Raw genomic sequence first — 23190 nt, forward strand, 5'->3', positions numbered from 1 at the left:
TAGTAAAAAATCAAGTGAAATATGTAAGGCTTGTAGTGTCCTCCTTATGAAGGCTTGTGAGGTTATCTTTTATGTACTGACGAAACGAATAGTTCTCCGTTTGTATAATTAAAGAATGTTGGATTGAGACGTGGTGAGGCAGAGGGTGCTTGAATTTTCTTTTTCTAGGCAGCCTAAGCTGAGCTCTAGTACCTTGAGTATACTTTAGGCATTGTAATTGGCACTGTAAAAAAACTGCTTTATGGTCTCAATTTGAAGTTGTCGTGAACTGATGGGTTTCGTCAACAATGCATGCCTCGCCATAACGACAGTCGGTTGCTACCGTTGCGTGAGGGGTGTGCCATATTGTCGATAAAGGCTATTCAGGGCCACCATGAAACATTTCATCATTTGCAATTGATTGGCTCTCGATCTTAACCACAAAACTTTTCTTTCAGATAATTGCTACTATGGTATTCGTGAATGAACTAACTATGTAAATGCTCTACACGGCGCGCCGTCGTGTTAGCAGCCAGGAACAATTCGTTTTATGGGGGCCTGTTTCAAAGAGTGGTGAATGTAGCAGCAAACTGTCATATGAAATGCAAGCCTAACTCTTTCTTTTCACATTAATAAAGTGCCCACATTTCAGTAGAACAACCCACCAGAGTAATAAGTATCAAGGTGACAGTTTCGCTGGGCAGTGTCTTTCTAACACGCATAACATGTCGACACCAAAATACCGAGGTATTCCTTCCATGTAAAATGCAATGTCTCTCATATCTAAGTGTTAAGGGAATGTTATGGGAATGTTAAGTGTTTAGCGAAGCATCATAAACAACTTCACAAGTTGAATTTGCAGACATACCTTTTACAGAAAATTTATGGACAGACACGGTGCATATATGCATTGCAAATGCTACATAGCTTGCGACATCCAAGCCGTAAATTTTCTTAACTCACGCGCTTTTCAGGCATGACAGCAGAAAGAAGCAGACACATCCTTCAACAAGTATGGCTTGAGCCACCCATACCCCAAGCATACCCGAAGGGAATGAGCGCACGAGGCAGCTGAGTGAGCCGAAGCAAGTGGCATCCTGGCCATGACGTCACTCGCAAGAGGGCGCCACTCGAAATTCTCGCCGCCAATACCAGCAAATCTCCTCCCGGGTAGTTGCACACCGCATTCACAACTACTGCCACCAACCCTATGGCGATAAGCATCTTCACTTATCTGTTCCACAGCATGCGGTGCAATTGGAACCATACTGCAAGTTTTTGAATGAATGAATGAACTTTACTTCTCGTCCCAGCAAGGGGAGACTCGAACTAAAGGCACGAAAGGCCTGACAAAGGTCCCAGCCCCCACGGTTACAGTAGCAGTGATTATCAATACAAATGAATCAATAAAAATGCTAAATTCGGCGACTTCATTCGAAATGAGTGTTTTGGCGCAGGTCGGTGCTGCTCGACGGTTTGGCACAAGATGGCGCAATTGGCGCAGAAATTCCATCCCTGCAAGTTTATATGGCCAATAAAACTACTACAGTAAAACCTCGTTAAACCGTACCCACTTAAACAGCAGTTTCGTTTTAAAAGTAGTAAAGTCATATCCCCGACTTAGCGGCCATTGAACATAATGCGTTTTGTATCCACATAAATCGTACCAGCTTATTGCGTACGTATCGGTTAACGTGTAGTGCTTCCACTTTTCGTCGCGCAAACATGGCGGTGCGTCGTCTCCATCGGGCGGCCCAGCAGAACAACAAGCCTCACATCAGAACAATAGCCTCCAAGCGCTCTGTGCGTTTGCGCATGAAGCCACATCAACATCAACATCATTTCGGCGCAGTGCATGGCGTCATGAAAGCGAGGACTCGCGTCATGCCCAACCTTGGATAAAAAAGACACCGGGCACTCAGCATAGAAGAAAAATTAGACCTAGTTCGTGCTATCGAACGTGACACGAAGAAGTCGGAACTGGCAAGCGACATGGATATACTGCTGACTACGGTGTGTGGCATTTGGAATGCGAAGAAGTTGCTCGGCTGCGCTGCTGTGACCGCGAGGAAATGTCGGCTATGAGGTTCAACTTTTCACCATCGTTGCCTCTGTTGTTGCCAAATTGTCGCTTAGCTACAATGATGAAGATGACACGGAAAGCGACAGCACGGGCAATTCAGGCCCAACAGCGGCAGAAGCTGCGTGTTACGTCAGCCTAATGAATGCAATCGTTGCGACGAGAAATGCACCCACTAATGAAAAAGGCGCCCTGCGACTTCTGCAGCACTACCACACCTGTACTCGGAGAATATGCAATGCCAACGAGGAATCTGCCACGCGAGTGTTTGCCGAGAACAGGGGGCTGGCTCGCAGCTTCAGTAAGTTTGAGGCCGCTGTCCTCGCTGCTAGGCTGCCGCGGCATCAAATGAAAATAACTCTTTTGTCGCGCGAAGTGAATAAATAATGCATGTTTTTTCCCCTTTCATCACACTCTCTCTGAGTTCCATTTTTGACAGGTAAGTGGGCGAACTCATGCAATTTCGGTTAAACAGTACTACCATTTAGTACATACTCTTTCTGAGCTCCAGCCAACTACGGTTTAACGAGGTTTCACTATAAGTGCGTTCGACTGTACTACCATTTAGTACGTACTTTTTTTGAGCTCTGGCCAACTATGGTTTAACAAGGTTTCACAGTATCCTTACTTCTTATGGCTGTCTAATACTTCAGAAGAAGTTCAGTTTGGCCTAGTTGGTGTTTATTGCATATCGTATTGACCGCAAATAAAGACGGGGACAGCGGGAGAGAACACATAAACAACACGGGTTTACTGTATTGTCTGTGTGTTAAGTTACTGCCCGTGTTGTTTATGTGTTCTCTCCCGCTGTCCCAGTCTTTATTTGTGGTCAATACGATATGTCTAATACTTTGCTATCGCAACTGACGATTCTCGTTTCGGGCAACATGGCAACTTTGTTACTTCTTTTCGCTTTTGTCTGCATTGACACGATGCATACGGCACATTTTCCGCAGTAAAAAGAGCTGAAGGATCACTCTTTCAAACAAGGTCAAGGCGGTTGCATAATGGTAAATGGCTACAAAATGCAGTGCTGTCCTGCAGAAACCACGTTGAGTTCACTTGTTTATTTGACAATTGCTAAAAAACCTTGTATCCCAAAGGTTCAAAACGTCGGATATGGATGGAAGAGACCCCAAGAATTATGAATATGACACAATAGAATTTTTTTTTTTTTTTTTTTTTTTTACAATTTCTCAGTCCTAAGGACCTGCATCCCCCTTAGTTCAGCAGTAAAAAGAACTTCACAAATTCCAAGAGCATTTCTGGTGAATAGTATGTTGTTAGTAAGTACTTATATATGTATCGCAAGAAGGTCTGGCCATAACACCACGCTTATGAATGCTAGCGCGTGCGCTGCAGACTGCACTGAAAGCAGTGCATTGACGTGGCTCACGGCATCCGAGATTTGTGTGTGTTGCATCATGCGGCAACATAAATCTTAGACGTCACGGCTAACCGCACTTAGTGCCCACAGCTGCTGCCTAAAAATTAAAAACAAAAGTGTAAAAATATATGGATATTCATCCTGAGGGGGGGAAAAAAGCCACAGTTTCTCCAGAAAGGCGGAGCATTGAAAGTGAAATTACATGACTGCCAACACTAGATGCACGGGAAGCCAATGCGCACCAAGGCACAAATAGTGTTGGCTCTCTTTGCACTTGCCACAGAAAGTTACGCGTGAGATATGGTGTGAGACCAGCCCACTGTCATGCGCGAAGAGGAGGCGTTGTGTAACTGCCCTCCCCCAACTCGAGCGCTTTCACTTCCTCGCCATGTCCCTAGTGCAGAAGGAAATGTCAGCTCTCATGTTTCTCTGAGCACTGCAGACTGGCAGGCGCCTTGCGGCTTCTGCAAGTTGCTTACGAATGCGACAAATGGTAAAGCGGTGTTCCCTGCCTATTTAAAGCTAGCGTGCTCATTTTCACAGTGTTTTTGCTGCTCAAACTTTTCATGCTGAAGTACACTTGAAAGAACTTTTGCCTTGGTCGACATTTTAATAGTTTTTTGCTAGCTTTACTAGCTACAGAGGCTCCAAGTACATGCTTGAAATGGGCAAAAGCTCCACTGAATCGAAACCGTGTCCCGAAATTACGATGTTAACTCGGTTAAAAAAAAAAAAACCGTTTTCAATGGAACCAAAATCAGGAAATTAAAGTAGTTCGTTAGATGGCAAATTTCATTAATTTGAGGTTTGACTGTGATTTCTTTTCTCATAGCCCTAATGCATAAGTTTATACTCTCAAGCCCCCTCATCATTTTAATTGATATACCGTTAAGTAAAGCAATGAACGGGGCTAGATAGTGGACGTTCATGATTATATTGCGCTTAGTGTTACACTGACGAACGAGTGTTACGTTGCCCAAAAATTTAAAACGAAAGTAAAATTATTTGGATATTCGTTGTGAGCGAAAAAAAAAGGCACAGTTTCTCCATACAGTTTCTCACATACGTCCGCGTCTTGTCCCTAATGTTCGTCAGTGTAACAGTAAGCACAATATAACCATCATATATTGTTATATGCGGTATTGTTATAAGTGGACTGCACTATGTAATAAGCACTGACTGTATTCGATTTTTTGAATGTTCGGTATATTTGGTGGTTGGTGCGCCTAAATGGCAGGTAGCCTTTGTAGGTACAAGGTTCATTCAGTTTGACAGGAACAATTTAAACGATAATGCAACGACAACAGCAAACCAGCGAGAAAAGCAGTGCGCATGGAAAGTGCTCAAGCATGTCCAGAGATCGGGCAAACTAGCTACTGAAAGGCATGTGCAATGGCTCACAAGCTGTAACTTTGGTCACTGACACCCAACGAAGCAGCACTCGTTATACCTAACAACCAAGGCAGTAGTCCCATGATAAAATTTCACTGCTGACCATCATGGTGGTGGGTGGCCAACCACCGAGAGAATTTTTTCTTACTCAGTGGCTTATACGCAATCGGACCTGAGATTATGCAGACCGCTAAGGGCCATAGAAGTGGCATTCTGTTCCGCAAGCAACGAACCGGTAATTACAGCAAGCATGCCTAGTTTATTAGTATTTTTAATACTGCATTAAGTATTTGGATGCAAATATAGTAAAATTCACAAAATTTATTTTTACAGTAAAACCTCATTAATTCGAAACCCGTTAATAAAAAAATTCGGATAATTCGGACGGCTCTATTGGTCCCAGTCAAAGTGCATGTTAGTCTACGGGACCAAACCTTCGTTAATTCGTCAGAATTCGGCCCCACACCGCTTAATTCGGACAAATGCTGATGGCTGCCGCTACACGAAAGTGTGGTAAAGCAGCGCTGGCGCCGTTGGAGTGAAACAGAAACCTGAGAGGCATCGCCATCATGATCAATTAGTGGGGGCGATCGTAGTGTTACCGAACGTCAGTGTCTTCTTTCTTCGCTCCACAGTGCCATTGACGCCATTTTCCCTTGTGTTGTAGAGTCGGCATCATCTCTTCTTGCGGAGTTTTCTTTTTTCGTTGTGACCGTGTTTTGCATGCCACCACCATCGTGCGCTACAATGATGGCAACGCCGGCAAAGCGGCAGAAGTACGAAGCCAAGAACTTGGCGACTAAGGTGGAAATTTTGCAGGCTTTGAAGAACGGCGAATCGCGACAGCACGTTAAGACCAAGTACAATGTGAAGCGGAGCACGCTGGGAACGTACGTGAAAAATAACAACAGATTCTTCAAGCTTTTGAAAGCGAGAAGTTTCATGCATCAAGAAAGCGGCTGTGAACCGGAGCTCATCCCCAGCTTGAAGAAGCCTTGCTCCAGTGGGTTACTGACTGTTGCAACGCGCATCTGCCTTTGAGCGGAGCTCTCATCATGGCACAAGGTGAGAAGTACGCTGCAATGATGAACATTGAATCATTCAAAGCTTCAGAAGGGTGGTTCAGAAAGGTAGTTCGTGAGGTTTCGGGAGAGACATGAACTCGTCTTCAGAAGTGTGTGCGGCGAAAAGGCCAGCGTTGGCAAAAGCATGACCACCCATGGAAAAATGTGAAGCTGCTTGAGCACATCGCCGCATATGAACGAAGTGATGCGGTCAAAGGCAATGAAACTGCTCTATTTTTCAGAGCTCTGCCCGACAAGACGGTGACTTTTAAAGGGGACCCGTGCATTGGTGGCAAGAAGTGCAAGCAAAGGATAACTGTGCGTCTTGCTGCCAATATGACTGGCACAGAGCGCTTGCCACTTCTTGTCACCGGGAAGGCGCATAAGCCACGTTGTTTTAAAAACATCAAGAGCCTTCCTGTCGAGTACAGAGCTAACAAAAAGGCTTGGATGACCTCGGACATTTTTCGAGGCTGGCTGCAGCAGTTACACCAGCATTTCACGTCTAAGAACCGCAAGTTAATTATGGTTGTTGACAACTGCAGTGCACATAACTGTACAGTCGAACTGAAGAGCGTCAAGGTAGTTTTTTTGCCACCCAACACTACATGTGCCCTTCAGCCGATGGACCAGGGTATCGTTCACTACGTGAAGTCGAAGTACCGAAAGCACTTGCTACAGCAAATGATCTTATGCTCAGAAGTTGGAAAGCTGTATGAAGTGGACTTACTCGGCGCAGTGCACATCATCGCCCACGTGTGGAAAAATACACCTCTGCAAATCATCGCCAACTGTTTTTGCCACAGTGATTTTGTGAGGCCCGAGCACGCGGCAGTAGCCGACGAGGTGCAGTCAAGTCTACCTATGATGACTGCCCGACCCTCGATGCTGTCTTTCCCACAGATGTGACCCTCCTGGACTACATTGCGATTGATGATTGTGTCGCCACGACTGGTCTCCTGACCAATGAAGAAATTAGTAATGATGTCAAGGGCACCCTGGAAGACCATGACTCAGACGAAGACTCATGCGAGGAGGTGCAGCCGTGACCTCATCGCACCTCACGAGAAGTCACGGAGGCGCTTTCGATAATAGAGGACGTTTGCCTGAGCACTTCCGACAGTTTGCGGGCTGTTGGCCACTTGGAAGAGTTCAGAAAAATTGTGATGTCAGCCGGAATCTACGCGAGAAGGCAGACGACTATTGCAAAATACTTCAGTAAATAAAGGTATGCTTCTCCAACTTGATTTTAATGTTGTTTTTCCTGTTCATTCGTTAATTTGGCATTCGGATAATTTGGACATTTTTCCTCGTCCCGTGAGATCCGAATTAACGAGCTTTTACTGTATCTTCAAAATACCTTTGAAAGAGCACGTGAATGCCTGCAAATAAATTACTGCAGTGGTGTTTTCGTGGATGTTTTCAAGCTACAAACAACTACATAGTACAAAAACAACACCCACCGAGGCCATGCCAGGACACTCATAGACCGTGTAATCACCTTCCTCATTTTCTTCCTCCTCAGTATCCACATCCGATGCTGAGGTGTGTCGATTAGTATGGTTCCTGAAACACCACAAAATGAGAATAATGAGCTCAAGCAGCTTCATTGGCGACACAGAGTCAAAGACATCATCTTTTTGTGTCCCATTAAGAAGGCAAAGGCAGTGCAAGAATCAATGCGATGAGTACCAAACAACAACTATGGTGTCACAATAATTACAGTAAAGCCTCGTTAAACCGTACCCGCTTAAAGAGTAGTTTCGTTTTAAAAGTAGTAAAGTCAAATCCCCGACTCAGCGGCCACTGAACATAATGCGTTTTGTATCCACATAAACCGTACCAGCTTATTGTGTACGCATCGGTTAAAACGTAGCGTTTACCCTTTTCGTCGCGCAAACACGGCGGTGCGTCGTCTCCATTGGGCGGCCCGGCAGAACAAGCCTCAGAGATCAGAACAACGGCCTCCAAGCGTCCTGTGCATTCGGGCGCCACATCAACATCAACATCATTTCGACGCCGTGCCAGAGAGAGTTGTGGCGTCATGCAAGCGAGGACTCACGTCATGCCATAGCTCGGATAAAAAAGATGCCGGGTGCTCAGCATAGAAGAAAAATTTGACCTAGTTCGTGCTATCGAACGTGACACGAAGAAGTCGGTGCTGGCACGTGACAGGGATCTGCTGTTGACTACGGTGTGTGGGATCTGGAATGCGAAGGAGTTGCTCGGCAGCGCCGCTGCGACGGCGAAGAGATGTCGGCTACGAGGTTCGACTTTTCGCCATCGTTGCCTCTGTTGTTGCCGAAGTGTCAACTAGCGACAGTGATGAGGACGACACAGAAAGCGACAGCACAGGCGATTCAGGCCCGACAGTGGCAGAAGTTGCTCGTTACGTCAGCCTCATGAATGCAATCGTCACGACGAGAACAGGGCGCGATAACATAACTATTCCAAACGAAAAGTATTCCGAACTCCGGCACCCGGCAATGAAAAAGGCGGCCCGGGAGTTCTGCAGCACTACTGCGGGCTTGCACGGAGAATACGTAACGCCAACGAGGAATCTGCCATGCGAGTGTATGCCGAGATGGGGCTGGCTGAAAAGCTGGCACGCAGCTTCAGTAAGTTTGAGGCCGCTGTCGTCGTGCTAGGCGCCGCGGCATCAAACGAAAATAACATTTTTGTCGCGCAAAGTGAATAAATACTGCATGCTTTTTCCCCCTTTCATCGCACTCTCTCTGAGTTCTGTTTTCGACAGTTAAGTGGGCGATCTCATTGTAATTCGGTTAAACAGTACGACCATTTAGTACGCACTTTTTCCGAGCTCCGGCCATCTACGGTTTAACGAGGTTTCACTGTAACAGCATTCAATAGGGCTGAGAAATTAACACACTGTATAACATAACAAATACCCTCTTCTTATTCTATGCAAACTAACATTTACTAGGCGTGTGCAAACATTAAAAACATTCGCAAATTGAACATTGTCCTATTCGATTCAGTCCTTGAATCGAATAGCCACTATTCGCAGAATGCAGCAGAACCTCGGCAATACGATCACGCCTGAAACGATTTCTTTCAAAAGTCCTGGCCCAAGTCCATTAGCTTACAACGTGCTGAAGTTCAGATGTTGTGAACCACTTTTTGGGCCGTAGCAGATAATACGAACAACCGAGCCACTTCATAATCCCCAGTGGAGCCAGCAAGGAGGCACAGGCAGAGTGGCCCCGCCGGTCCCATTCCTGTTGCCAAGGCAACATACATCACTCCGCCTTGACTTCTTCCTCCTAAAAAAAAAAAATTCTGCTTTTTTTTTTTTTTTTTTTACAAGGCTTTCTTGATTCCATGTTTTTGTTATTTGCATTTCCATTCAATCTTTGGATTTCTTTAGCAGTATCACGCAGCTTGTCGGCCATTTTCAAACGCCTGGCAACTTTATCAACATCCTGCAGCATTCGCTTATTTATTTTTGCCTTATGTAGCCTTATTTCTGTACTCAAGGTCTTCCGTGGATTTTGGTGCCCAATGACAATTCAGAACTTTGCTACCTTTGCACCCATCAGATAGCACAATATGATGATGATGATTGAAGTTCATTGGCGCAAGGGCATCTAAGGCCAAAGAGCGCCAGGACATGTGTTTTGGTTTAGTAAAATTGTGAGTTTAGAGCTATGACTTAAAATAAAGGCTGTATAGAGGCCTACACGTAAGTTAGATCTATAAATACTAGTGCATGAATTCTAAAATAATTACTAAGATAAATATAGGGCATTAAATGCATTGGTTACAGGCATACATGTTAAATTATTGTGGATTGTCCGTGTCCCTTGCTGTACAATTCTTGCTAAAACAAGAAGTGCGAGAGCTCAGACATACTTTTGTGCATCAAACTGTACCTCACCTGTGAGGCACAATCTGATAGTTAGGATGATAAGAGATGATGTCTAGAAAGTTAACTTCTGCAAGATAATTAAGCACTTTTTTAAACTTAAAAAATGCATGTTCTGATAAGAACATTGAGGGATGGGGGGTATATGATTTGAGTAAAGTTCCCTAAAATGAGCCACTCGCTCTCGGTGAAGTTCAGGACATTGAATGTGTGGTGTTCTCCTCCGTGCTTTTGGGACACAGGAACGACACAGTAGTGCAAGCAATCACAAGGGCATTTATTGCACCTTTCATAGATCAATGCCTGCTAGACGAGTTGCTATCCACAAAACATGCCGATGGGCGCGCGACAAATCTAGAAGTCCGACTCACCGCGACCGGATAGCGAGCATGATCGCCCCATGCCGGATCCCAACGCCTGGTCGTTCGCGCGTATGGTCACGCGAATGGTGGTGCGTTCGAAGGTGGCCACGCGAGACGGTCTCGCAGAAGCATGGATCGGCGCACGCGCGGGACGTCCACCGCGTTCGCTGGCCCGCCGCCCCCAAGAGCGAGCGTGTTCTCCCTTGCGCCCAAGTAACCCCACCGCAGCGCAACACTCGCACCATCTCGCGCACTGCGCCTCAACCACCCCGACCGCTGTGGACGGCAGGCCACGCGAGCCGTGCGGGAAAACAACATATCAGGGGATGCGTGAGAGTCGCGCATCCCCACAAATGAGGACATGTAGGACGGTTAAGTTCTCACCACAGCGTGTGCACGTCGGTGGGTCAGTTGCAGTCAAGAGGTATTTGTGTGTGCCATAAGTGTGTCCTATTCTGAGTCGTGCCAGGGTGACTTCGGTGTGTCTATCAAGCTTCAGCGGAAAAGATTTGGTTAACTGCGGTTTAAGCAGGTGCAGCTTATTTTCAACTTCCTTGTCCCATTCAGCTTGCCAATGATTACGGAGTGCCTTTCGTACCACAAGTTTCATGTCCACACCAGATATCCAGCTTACATCAATGGTATCCCGATGAGCCGTTTGTCCAGCATTTTTGTCCGTCATTTCATTGCCTACGATCCCAGAGTGGCCTGGCACTCAGCATACAACAAGAGCAAGGTTTTGTTTATATGCTACGTGAATGTGTTTAAGGAGCATGTTGAACAGGGTTTCGGCTTGCTTTGCCACAGGGATGTGACAACGCTTAAAGAATCTCTGTATATTATAGACTTTTGTATTTTGTGCTGTACTATGTACTCAATAGCTATCAGAATACTATACGCTTCAGCTGTGAAGATGCTGCTATGGTTATGCAAGGTTTTAAAGTTGGAGAAGTTTGGGCCATGGGCTGCACATGATACCGAAGTTGCAGACTTTGAAGCATCAGTGAAAAATGCCATAGAAATATACTTGTCTTCAAGGGCCAAAAAATGTTGCTGGACGAGGGCATTTGGACAACTCTTTTTGTTAAGTTCTGTAAAGAACAAGTCACAGGAGACTGTACATTGCTCCCAAGGTGGGATGGGTTCAACGTAGTCACTTTCCTGCAGATCTGTGAAAACTACTCAGGGTTTTTCCGCAACAGATTTTACTGCTTTACTTTACGCCGAACAGAACGTGGGTCACACTGGGAACATAGCGGTGTCGTATGACAGATCATGGATGACCCGCGGTCATACGTCCCATATTGGCATCGGCACCGTGATCGAGTTGTTCAGCAGACTTGTGCTCGACTTGGTTGTATTGAGCAATTTCTGTGCTGGGTGCGAGTCGCGGCCTAAGGAGAGTGGCCCTTCCTATGGAGCCTGGAAGAATGGCCACAAGTGTCAGAAGAACACCAATAAGAAAGCTGGGGAGATAGAAGTGGAAGTTGCCCTCATCCTTTTCAGGCAATCATTAGAGAGGCACAATCTGCAGTATACAATGGTACTTTGTGACGGGGATCGCCGCAGTTATCTCGCTTTACAAGATGATGAAGTGTATGGGTATATCCCAATTGAAGAAGAGGACTGCGTGAATCGTGTGCAAAAGCGCATGGGGACAGCCTTGCGCAACTTGGAGGCTCTACCTGGACATGAGAGTCTTGGTGGAAAGGGCCACTTGACAGCAGACTTGATCTGCAAGTTAACCTCATACTATGGATGGGCTCTGAAGACCCACAAAGTAGATGTAGATGCTACTCAAAATGCAGTGATGGCCACATATCATCAAACGATGATGTGGCTAATCACACTCTTTGTCGGTCAGGCCCAAACTCCTGGTGCAAGCAAAATGCTGCAGTGGCCAAGGGTCAGCCGGTTCCAAATCATCCTCAAAAGCTTCCTCCTCATGTGTGTCAGGCTTTATGTCCCATATATGAACGTCTTTCAGACAAGAAACTACTGCAACGTTGCCAGCGTGGTAAAACGCAAATTAACAACAAAAGCCTACATTCGATGATCTGGGCACTGGCGCCAAAAGACCGGCACGCTTCTTTGTTCACAGTGGAGGCGGCTGTGGCAGAGGCAGTATTAAAGTTCAATGCAGGCAATGCAAGGGCCTCAAAGGACATAATGAAGGAACTGCGTCGAAATACAAGCCAACAAAGTCGCAGCCGCGTGGCCGAGAAAGATAGGCGTCAAATGGCAGCATCAGCCAAGATGCACAAAGCATCAGAAAATTTGCGCCATGCCCTCAAAAAGCGGCACACAGGGGCTGGGAGTCAGCAGGACTACATGCCTGGTGCCTACTGAGCTGTTCCAGCTGTAAATTTGTAAATAAAATAGGTTTTGCCTGTTTTCCCCCTTTTTTGGGTCACTTCACCAGACTGTCGGAGTGATATCTCATGATCTAGAACAGCTAGAGCAATAATTCTTTCTTTAGCAGAAAGCCTAATCTGCATATTCCAAAGTGCTGAGAGCAGAATTTCAAATTTGTGCGCATGTATATTTCCATTTTATTAATTTTCTTCTGGTGTGGTAGCCTTAGGAGAAGGAAAGAATTTGATCACCTGCAGAATGGCTAATTACAATTTTATTTGAAAACCTTTTGCAACATTGCAGTTATTGCTCATTATAGTATCTATCTATGCAATAATATTCACTTTCTGCTGAGCAGCTTTTTTCCCATTGTCTCCAGAAACAATAGTGTGGCGGTACAGTCAATCTCCTGAACTAATAGACCTACAAGAAAAATTATTGCATATTTGAAACCAGCATGAAAAACTAAGTAGGCTTGTCTATTTTCATCAGACTTGGCCATAACATGCAGGAAATAATCTCCACAACCCATGTCCCCCTTTAACTACTGTCACAACCACAAGGCATGGATCATGTGGGAATTTTTCCGTGAGTGGATCATGGAGTTCGATAAACATATCGAGCGATCTAAGAGGAAGGTGGCGCTCATCCTAGATAATTGTAGTGCCCAACACTCTATGCCTAAGCTCTCAAGCATGAAAGTTTTTTCCCTGCTGCCGAAAACGACAGCAGGCTTGCAGCCCATGGACGTCTTCAGGATCGCCAATGTTAAGGTCATGTATTGTAGCCTCGTTGATAGAGATCGCCACGCGGACAAGCAGGGAGCAGCCAGACTCATACCTGCCAAGCTGGAGAGTTCAAAAATCGGGAGACTTTCTATTCGCGCCAACGGGGGGGGGGGGGGGGGGGGGGCGTTCACTCAAACTTTCAGGCAGTGTTCGATGAGTCCTTTTGCAAGGCCTTGCAGTAGTAGTAGACTGCTCACTTCAAAAATTTGTCGGAATAGCTTTGCTCAAAACATGGTCCAGACTGACGGCCCTTCCCTAGCAGCAGGTGTTGGAGGGTTGTGTTGCACACTGACGAGCGGAACTCAGTCCTAGTTTTTCGTGCCGTGCTAAAAATCCTCTCACACTGCGTTGCTATGCGCTATGACGAGTAAATCCAATATCGGCTTAGCAACTCTGTGAAACATGTTTTCCATCAGTGTTTTTCATTTTTCCAACCATAGACCACTGCATGTCCCACCTTTTATTCAGAATATCCTCTGGAAGACTGTACGCCTGTAGTGTCGCAAACTCAACTTTGAGAGCATCTAAAGCGCCTTCAGCAGATTCATTGGAATCTCGGGGCAGCAGCTGAGGGAAACTCTGAATAAAGAAACGAAGACTCGAGAGCGATGCCTGTGAAATAAATTTCAGGTTGGCCACCTTCGCATTCGTCATAGTTGCGTTTCAGAGTTGCATCCACATCCATAGCACTTCGCCTCGTCGCATTTCGGAAATATTTTCCGCAGAAGAGGCCCAACGTAGTCGCTGACACCAAGGGTAGCTTGTGTTCGACAACGAATCCCGTAAACAGGCACTCCACGAGTATGACACTGTCGTTGCACTTGTTCCGGAGAAAGTTCCCAATGTTTCCTTGCAGCTCAGCGGTGTGAACATAGATTTGATGCTTCGCCGTGGAAACATGCAAGTTTCAAGTCGCCGTTGACACCGTGAGACACGCTGACGTCGCATCCAAACGTTGTACAAAATGCAAAATGTTCTCCTTTTCTTGATGTCAAAAAGCACGGAAATTCAGAAGTTCGCAAAAACTTCTGCAAATATCTTTTCTTGGGCTTTGATAGCGCCATGGCACCAAGTGCACGAGGATTCTAACTTTACATAGTGCACCGCACAGACGGCCTAGCCAACACTAATGATACACACAAGCAGCAGCAACAAGATGCACCATGGAGGAATGCAAGAACTACATTGGCTCTGGCTTTGGTCGGCTTACTAGGCACTGTAGTCGGCTGCTTAGTCGATACCGGTGGTGCTAGTGCTGCCGTTGTTGGTGATGGTGACGATTACGATGCGACTGTAGATTCCGCGGTGCCAGTTTCGCAAAAACCATTACTGGGCGAACAGAGACCACTTTTCGGGAGATATAAGATAGCCATCGTACAATCGGAAAGCTCAGTCAAACATCGGGAGTCTCCCGGGCGAATCGGGAGGGTTGGCAGGTATGCAGACTTGAAGATCAATCTTTTGATGGCCGTGCAGTTTATCTTTGGTGTGCAGTTCGAAGTAAGCACTTCTACAGTGCGGAACTGCTTTAGGAAAGCGTGCTTTGTCCGAGGCAGTGATGACTCATACAAAGCCTGTGAAGTTGCCACCGACGACGTGATGCCTGAACTTTGGGTCCACAGTCAATGAGGATGTTTCAAGACTTGGAAGAGTTTCTAGGTGGGGACGAAGCTCTAGAAACGTCAGAACTTCTAACCGATGAGGCGAACATTGCGAACATGCTTGCATACGGCAACGGCGACATTGACGGCGACATTGACGGCGACGACAGCAATGCCGACACAGTAGGGCAGGTTGCCTCAACGTTGTCCTTGCAAGAGGCCCTACAGGGCCTCTTGCGAGGACAATGCGAGAGACCTTTCCCTGCACTGCGTGGCGCACCTAGATGATTTGGAGAAAGATGTCAGCAAGCTTCGTGTAAAGCAAGCAAGGCTGATGGAAATGGGGTTTTCTCATGCAAGCCAGTGAGAATAAGTGGCAAGATGATCGTGGCCATCTCACCTCAGCGTTTCTTTTGGTTTTGTCAAGCTGAGAGGCTGCCGTGGCAACCAAAGCAATGCCTCGGTGGAGCTCACATCTCACTTGCCGCCTGTGACCCCTCTTTGCAGTTGTTATAGCAGTGCATTCTTGGACGCTGACAGCCGCAGCTTGTTATATGCAATAGGAGCGCCCAGGAAGCAGTTACGAGTGAACACAATCACCAGCCAGATGGAGATAGGTGGTGGGGAGGTACGCAGGCCTCCCGGCCATTATTGTTTTCTCAGAACAGCTCTGCCATTCCCCTATTTCGCTTTTTTTTCATGCAGCCCAGTTATAGCAATCATCGGTTATAACAATGGAATTTTCGTGACACTTGAATATTGTTACAAGTGGGTTCAACTGTATGTGGATCCATTGGAGCAGGCGTGGAATGTAGAGACTTTCTCAGCTGCAGATCTCGCCACCTTTCCCATAGGGCCGGGGGTCGTCTGCTGCAGTGTGTATTTTGCTTGAGCATGATTCTATGGTATTGCGCATGATTCTCTGGACCCCTCTCCTCTGTGTCCATATTTTAGGAGGGCAAATCAGAAAGTCTTTGCCCCATTCTTTATGAGGCTAAGTGATTACACTTATGAGCCAACAGGTGATTACAAATATACGCGCTATTCAACGTACCTTACACTATTTTTCCACATAGCCCCCACACCGGTTCAGAAATCTGTCCAATCGCAGTACTAAATTCGAGAATTGTTGTCATCAGTCAGCGATGCACGCAGCCTCCCCAAATGCTCATTGTCATGCAAGTCTTCACGGACTTTTGTGAACTCACAACACTACCACCTCACACTTCTCAAAGCAAGATACCTTTCCTCATGCTTGGATTTCGACGTGGATTTCGATGGGCGTTCATCCCTTGCTCGATAGAAAACGAATCACACTTCCTTGCTCATACGTCGTGGACGTGTGAAGCACAACTGCCATTTTCAACAACTGACAGCAGTGCCATGCCGCGAAGCTACCAGCAGATTAAGGCCAGGCCAGTCCAAGAAAGATCTTCCGCTGGGAATGGATATGTTGACTTCGCATTTACAGCCATAAGTTGGCTAAAAGAAAAAGGAAATAGGGGCAAAGACTTTCTGATTAACCCTTGTACAGTGATTCTGAACATTTTTTACTGCTGTTGCCTTCTGTCATTGACTTCCTTGAAGCTTCGTCCCCACTATCGACAGAATCAGCAACTCTATAGGCCTCATAAGAATAAAATCGAAGGAAAAGAATATTTTAGAAAATGGGATCACTTAGTTATGTTTTACTTAAGAATAGCCACTTTACGAGCACACAAATAGTACTTGTTACATGACGTCAGCCAAACGAACGTATAAAACTTACTTTCGGCCACTCTTGCCTTCGCTGTGAGGGAATCAATTTGCTGTACGCAAGCAGGGACAAATGTTGCTGTACGTCAACTGAAAGAGCATCCCACGCGCGAGTTATCCACAGAACTGCTTGCAAACAAATATGCACGGAATTCCAGGAAAGCATAAGGTTGCGAAAGCTCTAGAATGTTTTTCTTTTTTTTTTCCAGAGTCAATGGTATCAAGTTCCCAAGGAGGTGAGCAAACACTGATGTTAATTTATGAGAAGGATTAACCGACTGTGAAGACTGGGTAGTCCAAAAGAAGGGCGTGTGAAATTCATAGTAGACGTGACATTTTTGTTACTCCTTTATGAAAAAACAGAAAGGCTCACTTCTCTACGGCAATCATCTGCTGTTTCTGGTGCTGGAAATGGTACATCTGGGCACTTTGGGCCAGCTTGCGATCAGCCGTTGGAGAAGCCCCTTCTTTGTTCGGCCCTGTCACCCCATATGCCGGATAGTCCACATCAGCAGCTGCACGTGCATTCTTCTGGACCCTGTAAATAGTGCATAGGATGTCAGTCCTCTTGTAGCTGGTTGTCGTCATATCTTTTTAAGCAAGGCCACCCACAGAAAACATAAAAATGAAACTACAAATTAGACAAAGTAGGTGAAATAACTGCTGCATTCAACATTTCGGTTACCGCATTTCCTCCTATAAGGCCTACCCTTGTGCAAGGCTCATACCCGCCTCTCCCATCACTACCCCTTTGCAGTGCGAAAATTTTCGAAAAATTTTTTGGCAAGTGCTACGCAGATCCTGCATGCTGGCTAATTTCCACAAGCCACTACGATCTGGCACTATTTGTCCTGCTGATGGTGGCATTGACGCCATGTGATAGCGTATCATCCCGCACAATGCACCCAACCTACCAAATCACACTTACAACGCATACTGATAATTGGTAAAGCTAACAAAATCTTATACTATATTAGAAAAATGCTTAAGTAAGCTTCACCACATATGAAGCTAACAGCTGACAAAACGTTGATTCCAGTATATAACACATTATGACTTGCACATTAGCCCCTTTGCTTTTGCCCATTCAGCAATCTGCCACGACTGGTGTTCTGCAGCACATTTTCCTGCTTTGTTGAGCGTTTCTCATATAAGAAAATTACTCTAAAATCTGCTATAGACATTGCATTTAAAAAATGTCTGATTTATTTTGTTCAAAAAGGCTTCCATGTCAGATGCAGTAAAAAAACAAACTAGAAAGTGAGCATAAAACATGTTTAAAATGTGTAGGAATGCAGAGTGAATTTTGGCACTTTTTGCACTTGGAACGCTTGGACTTTTGAGTTTGGCCCTGCAAAACTAAGCACAGCATCAAACGGCGCTGCTTCACAGCTTTTGGTGGTATGTGTTGAAAGAAATGAGCCCATTTGGAAGCCTGTACATCTTTTTTTTTTTTCCCGAGCTTTCCATTGTCTTACAAACAACTCCTGCTGAAAGTGTAGACAAATATGTCAATCTAGTGTGTGAAACCCAAAACAGCGAGGAAATAGCCTGCAATGTGCTGTCATCGATGAAAAATAATCAGAAACAGCTGTTCTTTGAGCGGCCGGTGAATCGCCAGCTGTGGAAGCAAACGGTTCAATACTGCTAACACACAGAAAAATTTTAATTTAATCTCATTTGGATAAAATGAGATCCACATTTTCTATTGCATTTTATGCCAGCTCATGTGGGAATCCTTGTGTCCAATGAAGGTCCCATGCGTGGCAAATGTCGCAAGCAGGTTTGAGGAGAGGACGGAAACCTTCCTTTCACGGTTGCAGAAGGCTCCACTGGCACTCCAGTTTTCCCGCACGTTCAGTCAACCACATTTTTGCTGCGACAATCGCTGCAGCTGCCCGTATCCCCAGCTGGCAAGTCGGAAAACTTTCTTAGTTTATTAGTCTCTTCGAGGGAACCCTCAGTGATGTAAACTATAGCAAGCTGGCCAGCTTGAAGTGTTAGTTGCAATCATAATAAATGTTTTCCAAGTGTACACTTGGTTGTCGTCCACTGTTTCTTCAAGGTTGTACTGGACTGCGGTTGATGAGCAGGCGTGCACCAACCGTGGCGCATGACGTGCCAAGGTGCACAATGCCCACACCCGTCATCATAATCCTTCCCTTGACAAGCATCACAGACAGACAGACAGACAAAGAACTTTTATTTTGGTCCTGAGAAGACGATGAGTGTCCCCGTTAGGGGGCAGCGTCTGCGGGCCGCACCCACGACGGAGCCGGGAGGTTGAGACTCTCGGCGATATCGTGGGCTCTCTGGACAGCCCTGAGTTGCTCTTCCTTCGCGGAGCTGGTGACGAGCCGGAGCCAGTCTTCCTCCGAAGAGGGAGACCCTGAGCCCCCGCATAAGTCGAGGCACTGCCAGAGCATGTGCTTAAGAGTGCATCTGGGATGTCCACAGCGCGGACAGCCCGGGTTGATGCCGCCTAGGAATTTTGAACAAATAAATGGAGACGGATACGTCTCCGTCTGCAGCATTCGCAGGGTGATTGCCTGTGGTCTGTTTAGGTGTGGGTGTGGAAGTGGAAACTTCCGACGCCCTAGTTGATAGTGCTTGCAGACCTCGTTAAAAGTAAGGAGAGGGTCCCTGTGCCATTGCCATCCCCCAGCCTCCGATTGCCCACTTCCTGCGCGGCGGGTGAGATCAGATCACCTGCCATGACGATGAGACGAGTACCACCATTCTTGCCGATGTAACTTTCATCGCAGTTCAAGCAGTCCACCTCAATGAACACATAAATCCTGTGAACGAAGTCAACGCATGAGACACATGCAAAAGCGGAATTGGTTGATCACTGCTTGACAAAAGCACACGTGTTTTGAGTTTGATAATGTGACAACATAGATGCAGGAGCAGTGATGGGGCTCGAGAAAATTCAGTGAACCATGGTTTGTCCGTTGTGATCTGACAGGCAATTCTAAATGTGGCCTCCTGCCAGGTGTGTACAGCTGCTTCGTAGATAAGCAGGATGTATCCGCTCTCTTCGGCCATTTATGTACTGACAATGCCACCCGCATAGGTGGTGAAACGTTAATGTTTTGTTTAAATTTTTATTGAGTAAAGCCAGTGCAATGTTGACAGGTATGACTTCCTCTGGCTTTTGGAACATTTTTTTTCATGAGGTTTTATATCATTACCTACCCTAGGGTGAAATGTGTGACCTTGTTACAAAAAACTGAAGAGGCCAGATAAGGCCAAAATGCTTTTATATCCACACTTTCTCGAAACATGTCAATTTACTTATAAGGCAAACTGCCTCACATTTCATGGCAATCTGTAAACCAGTTAGTATGGCAGAGATGAGTGTGAGTGTAACTTAGGCACCTGATCAGATGCACCCGCACAATTTTCTTGTGAGTCTGCTGAGCACTGTTTTTCAAGAGAGAGATGGTGACTTGTTGCCATTGCACAATCGCACACGACGTCAAAATCCAGCCTACTTTTGCTTTAGCATATTATTCTAGTTAAAGAAACCAGACCTTTTATGTCATAAAATGGCACCAACCTGCCAGAAGAGGATAGGCTCTCGAAAAAGACACTCACTTGTAGAAGCAGTAACCAGCCGCAACCACTCCAAATACAGCTACAGCACTGCAACCTGCTACAAGCACTGAAATTCAGGGGAAGAAAAAAATTCAGCACATAAAAGCACAGCTCTTAAAATAAAATCACACATTTTTGAAAATCGTTATTTTAAAATGCCACACCAGAGAAGCATACATCTGAACATACAAGTGCCGTCTTATGCCTGGTCCCAAAACACAAGGTGCTGCTAAAGTCTGCCCAACCCTTAGGTTTAAAAATAATGAAGTTACAGTCAAAATCCACAATAACGAAATCTGGTGCGAAATACGCCCATAGGATTCAATGCATTTCGTACCTCTTGACAACAAAATGTCGCTGTGCTACAATGTCGAATCAACAAAATTTGCCGGAATGTAACCCCGCATATTACCTATTTGCACAAGGCTAGCAAGTTCCAAGATATGCTCAAATGTGATTTCTTTGCACTAAAATTGTGTACAATACCACCACATTACACTTGCGTGAGTGCTGGAATTTTTTTTTTTTACAAGAACAACCAAGCACCAGAAGCAATCGCATGCGCCAGAAACACATTGTGGCCGCCATCTTGCTGGTTGATTGCCCGTTTGAAGCGGCACACATGTTGCTACCGACATGTAACAACAGTCTTTGCACACCTAGTGCAGTGTGGAATGTCCACCTCAGTGAGAAAAATGCAGCAATGACAAGAAAATACACGTCTCACTAACGTGGAATTGTTTATGGCACTTGAGATGGTGGTCGCAGCTTGAGTGCCACGCATCAGGCCGCGAGTGAGCGATCATCCAATAATAGGCACCCCTTGCTTCAAGAATGCTGGTGTTAGTGCCACTTAACAGGCATCGCATGCGGATTCGGTGCCGAACGTCGATTTGTGAAAAGGGGCACTAATCTCGATCGAATGTCTTCGGGTATACGAGATACTAGAACTTTCGCGCTCGACACCGGGCAAGGCACCACACACACACAGGCTACAGCCTGCGCTGGAGAAATGCTGCTGCATGCGGTGTGGGGCGCTGTTGCTCTGCGCCCAGTGCCAAGTTACATAAAGCCTTGCAAAAGTGATCGCATCTCTGAAAACAAATGACCGAGAATAGTGCACCACTGCAGTGCTGCCACTGCTGATCGATGTATGTGGCACACTTTGTACTGTCGGCAATGCGGTTCCATATCCTCAAGCAAAGCTTGCCGAAGTAGGTTAACGGAATTTTGACAGTAAAGTTTCATTCTACAATGCGTTACCTTTCTGCACCGTCTCATTTTGCAACAACGAAATTCTTGCAAAAGCGAATTTTTTTGCATTCCCCGCCGATTTCGTTATTACCGAGGTTCCCCCCCCCCCCCCCCCAACTGTAGTACTGCCACTCCAAAAGTCATTTGTTTATTGGTTTCTGTCTCACTCTCTCTTGCTTTTTGTTGTTGCTGCTGAAGCTGGTCAGTGCTCAGGGCAGTCCACTTAGTAGGCACCCTGAGGCTTATACCATACTTTTTTAGTTATTCGCGTTTAAAATTGTACAGAGGCTTATTCGGCTTGTTAAATGGCAGCACGAAACAGGGCAGCAGCACCAAGGCTCAGTAAGATAAGCAAAGTGGCACTGCGCCGTATGTGACGATGTGAAATCCATTGGCGTTACACAGTTTTGTCGGGCGGTACCGTATTTACACGATTGTAAGTCGACCACTTTTTTTTTTAATTTGAAATTCTGAAGTTGGGGGGGTTGACTTACAATCGAAACCAAAACATGGCCCCGCCAAAAAAGCGAGACCAACGGGAGCTACAATGTAGTTACAATTTTATGTTTGCTCTATGGCCCTACCCGTATCTTGTCGCTATCCTGCGTGTTTGTTCGCTTTGGGAAGGGTTTTTCAACATTTTTGAGAGTTTTACAGTGCACGCAACACTCATGGGGGGAGGGGGGGTCAATAGTTGATGGAAGCACTGCTGTTCCCATTTGCGGCGGCACCCTCAGAACGGCGGCGCTTGCGGGGAGTATCGGTAGTTCATGGAAAACAGAGCAGACACCGCTCGCAGGTTTCTCTTTCTCTGTTGAAAGGCGCTAGCATTGGTTTGACGCGTTCCGCTTGACTGCCGGCTACGTGGTACTTCTATGCTTCCTCAGTCGTCATAAGTGCTCCAGGCCCACTTATCGTTTGGCACTCGTTCACAGCCGCGTTCAAGAGGGCTGCTATCCTTTACGCCGAAGAAACACATCACTGCGCAGCGGGCCGCAATTTCGATGTTTCTGAACGGGTGGTGCAAGAGTGGCGACTGCAGCGAAGCGAAATTTTCACCTGTGACGGCAAGTGAGAAATATTCCACGTGCCGAAGTCTGGACGCTTTCCGGAGCTGTAGGCTAAGCTTGCGGCATATGTCGCTGAAATATGTGATCGGTACCTGCCAGTAAAGTGCGACATGGTCATAAAACAAGCCCCGACCTTTGCCTTAATTTTAAGGCCCTGCTCCGCCGTGAGTACGAGTGGCTGGCGGCAGAAGACCGCGAAATTACGCCGACCGGACCTATCAAAAGAGCCTCCCTGACGGCTGCGTGTGGTTGGGTGCATTCGGCGTGGGCTGCTGTTCCACAAGATGTCCTGGTGCGGTCGTTTGCCAAATGTGAAATTTCGCTGGACCATGACACGCTGTGGGACCGCAGCAACGATGACGATGGCAGCACTAGTGAAGACGAGTAGTCCAGTAACCATGTCAGCTACTAATAAATTTTCGTTATCGAATGCGCCCTCAGATATGCTATATTTTTTTTTTCCTGTGACACGATATGGGGGGGTCAACTTACATTCGAGTCAACTTACACTCGTGTAAGTACGGTACTTAAAAGGAGAAAAAAAAATAGTCAAATTCTTGGGTTTTATGAGCCAAAACCACAACTTGATTCTGAAGCACACCATGGTCTCCAGATGA

The 23190-nt window shown here is 46.2% G+C and overlaps 1 protein-coding gene across 2 annotated transcripts in view; it reads right to left on the minus strand.

The window, feature by feature from the left end:
- LOC142585434 (uncharacterized) overlaps window positions 1-23190 on the minus strand; it is a 66695-nt gene that overhangs the window by 14130 nt on the left and 29375 nt on the right. For both annotated transcript variants that reach the window (XR_012829092.1, XM_075696201.1), the window contains exons 4-6: window positions 20250-20316; window positions 17023-17187; window positions 7366-7468 (exon numbers count right to left, since the gene is read on the minus strand). Coding sequence is in view for 1 of the 2 variants with exons in the window: in XM_075696201.1 (XP_075552316.1) it covers window positions 7366-7468; window positions 17023-17187; window positions 20250-20316 (335 nt within the window). In the remaining variant the exon portion in view is untranslated. The remainder of the gene's footprint in view (window positions 1-7365; window positions 7469-17022; window positions 17188-20249; window positions 20317-23190) is intronic.

The sequence above is a fragment of the Dermacentor variabilis genome, chromosome 1 (assembly GCF_050947875.1).
Source record: "Dermacentor variabilis isolate Ectoservices chromosome 1, ASM5094787v1, whole genome shotgun sequence".
In the NCBI taxonomy this organism is placed as follows: Eukaryota; Metazoa; Arthropoda; class Arachnida; order Ixodida; family Ixodidae; genus Dermacentor; species Dermacentor variabilis.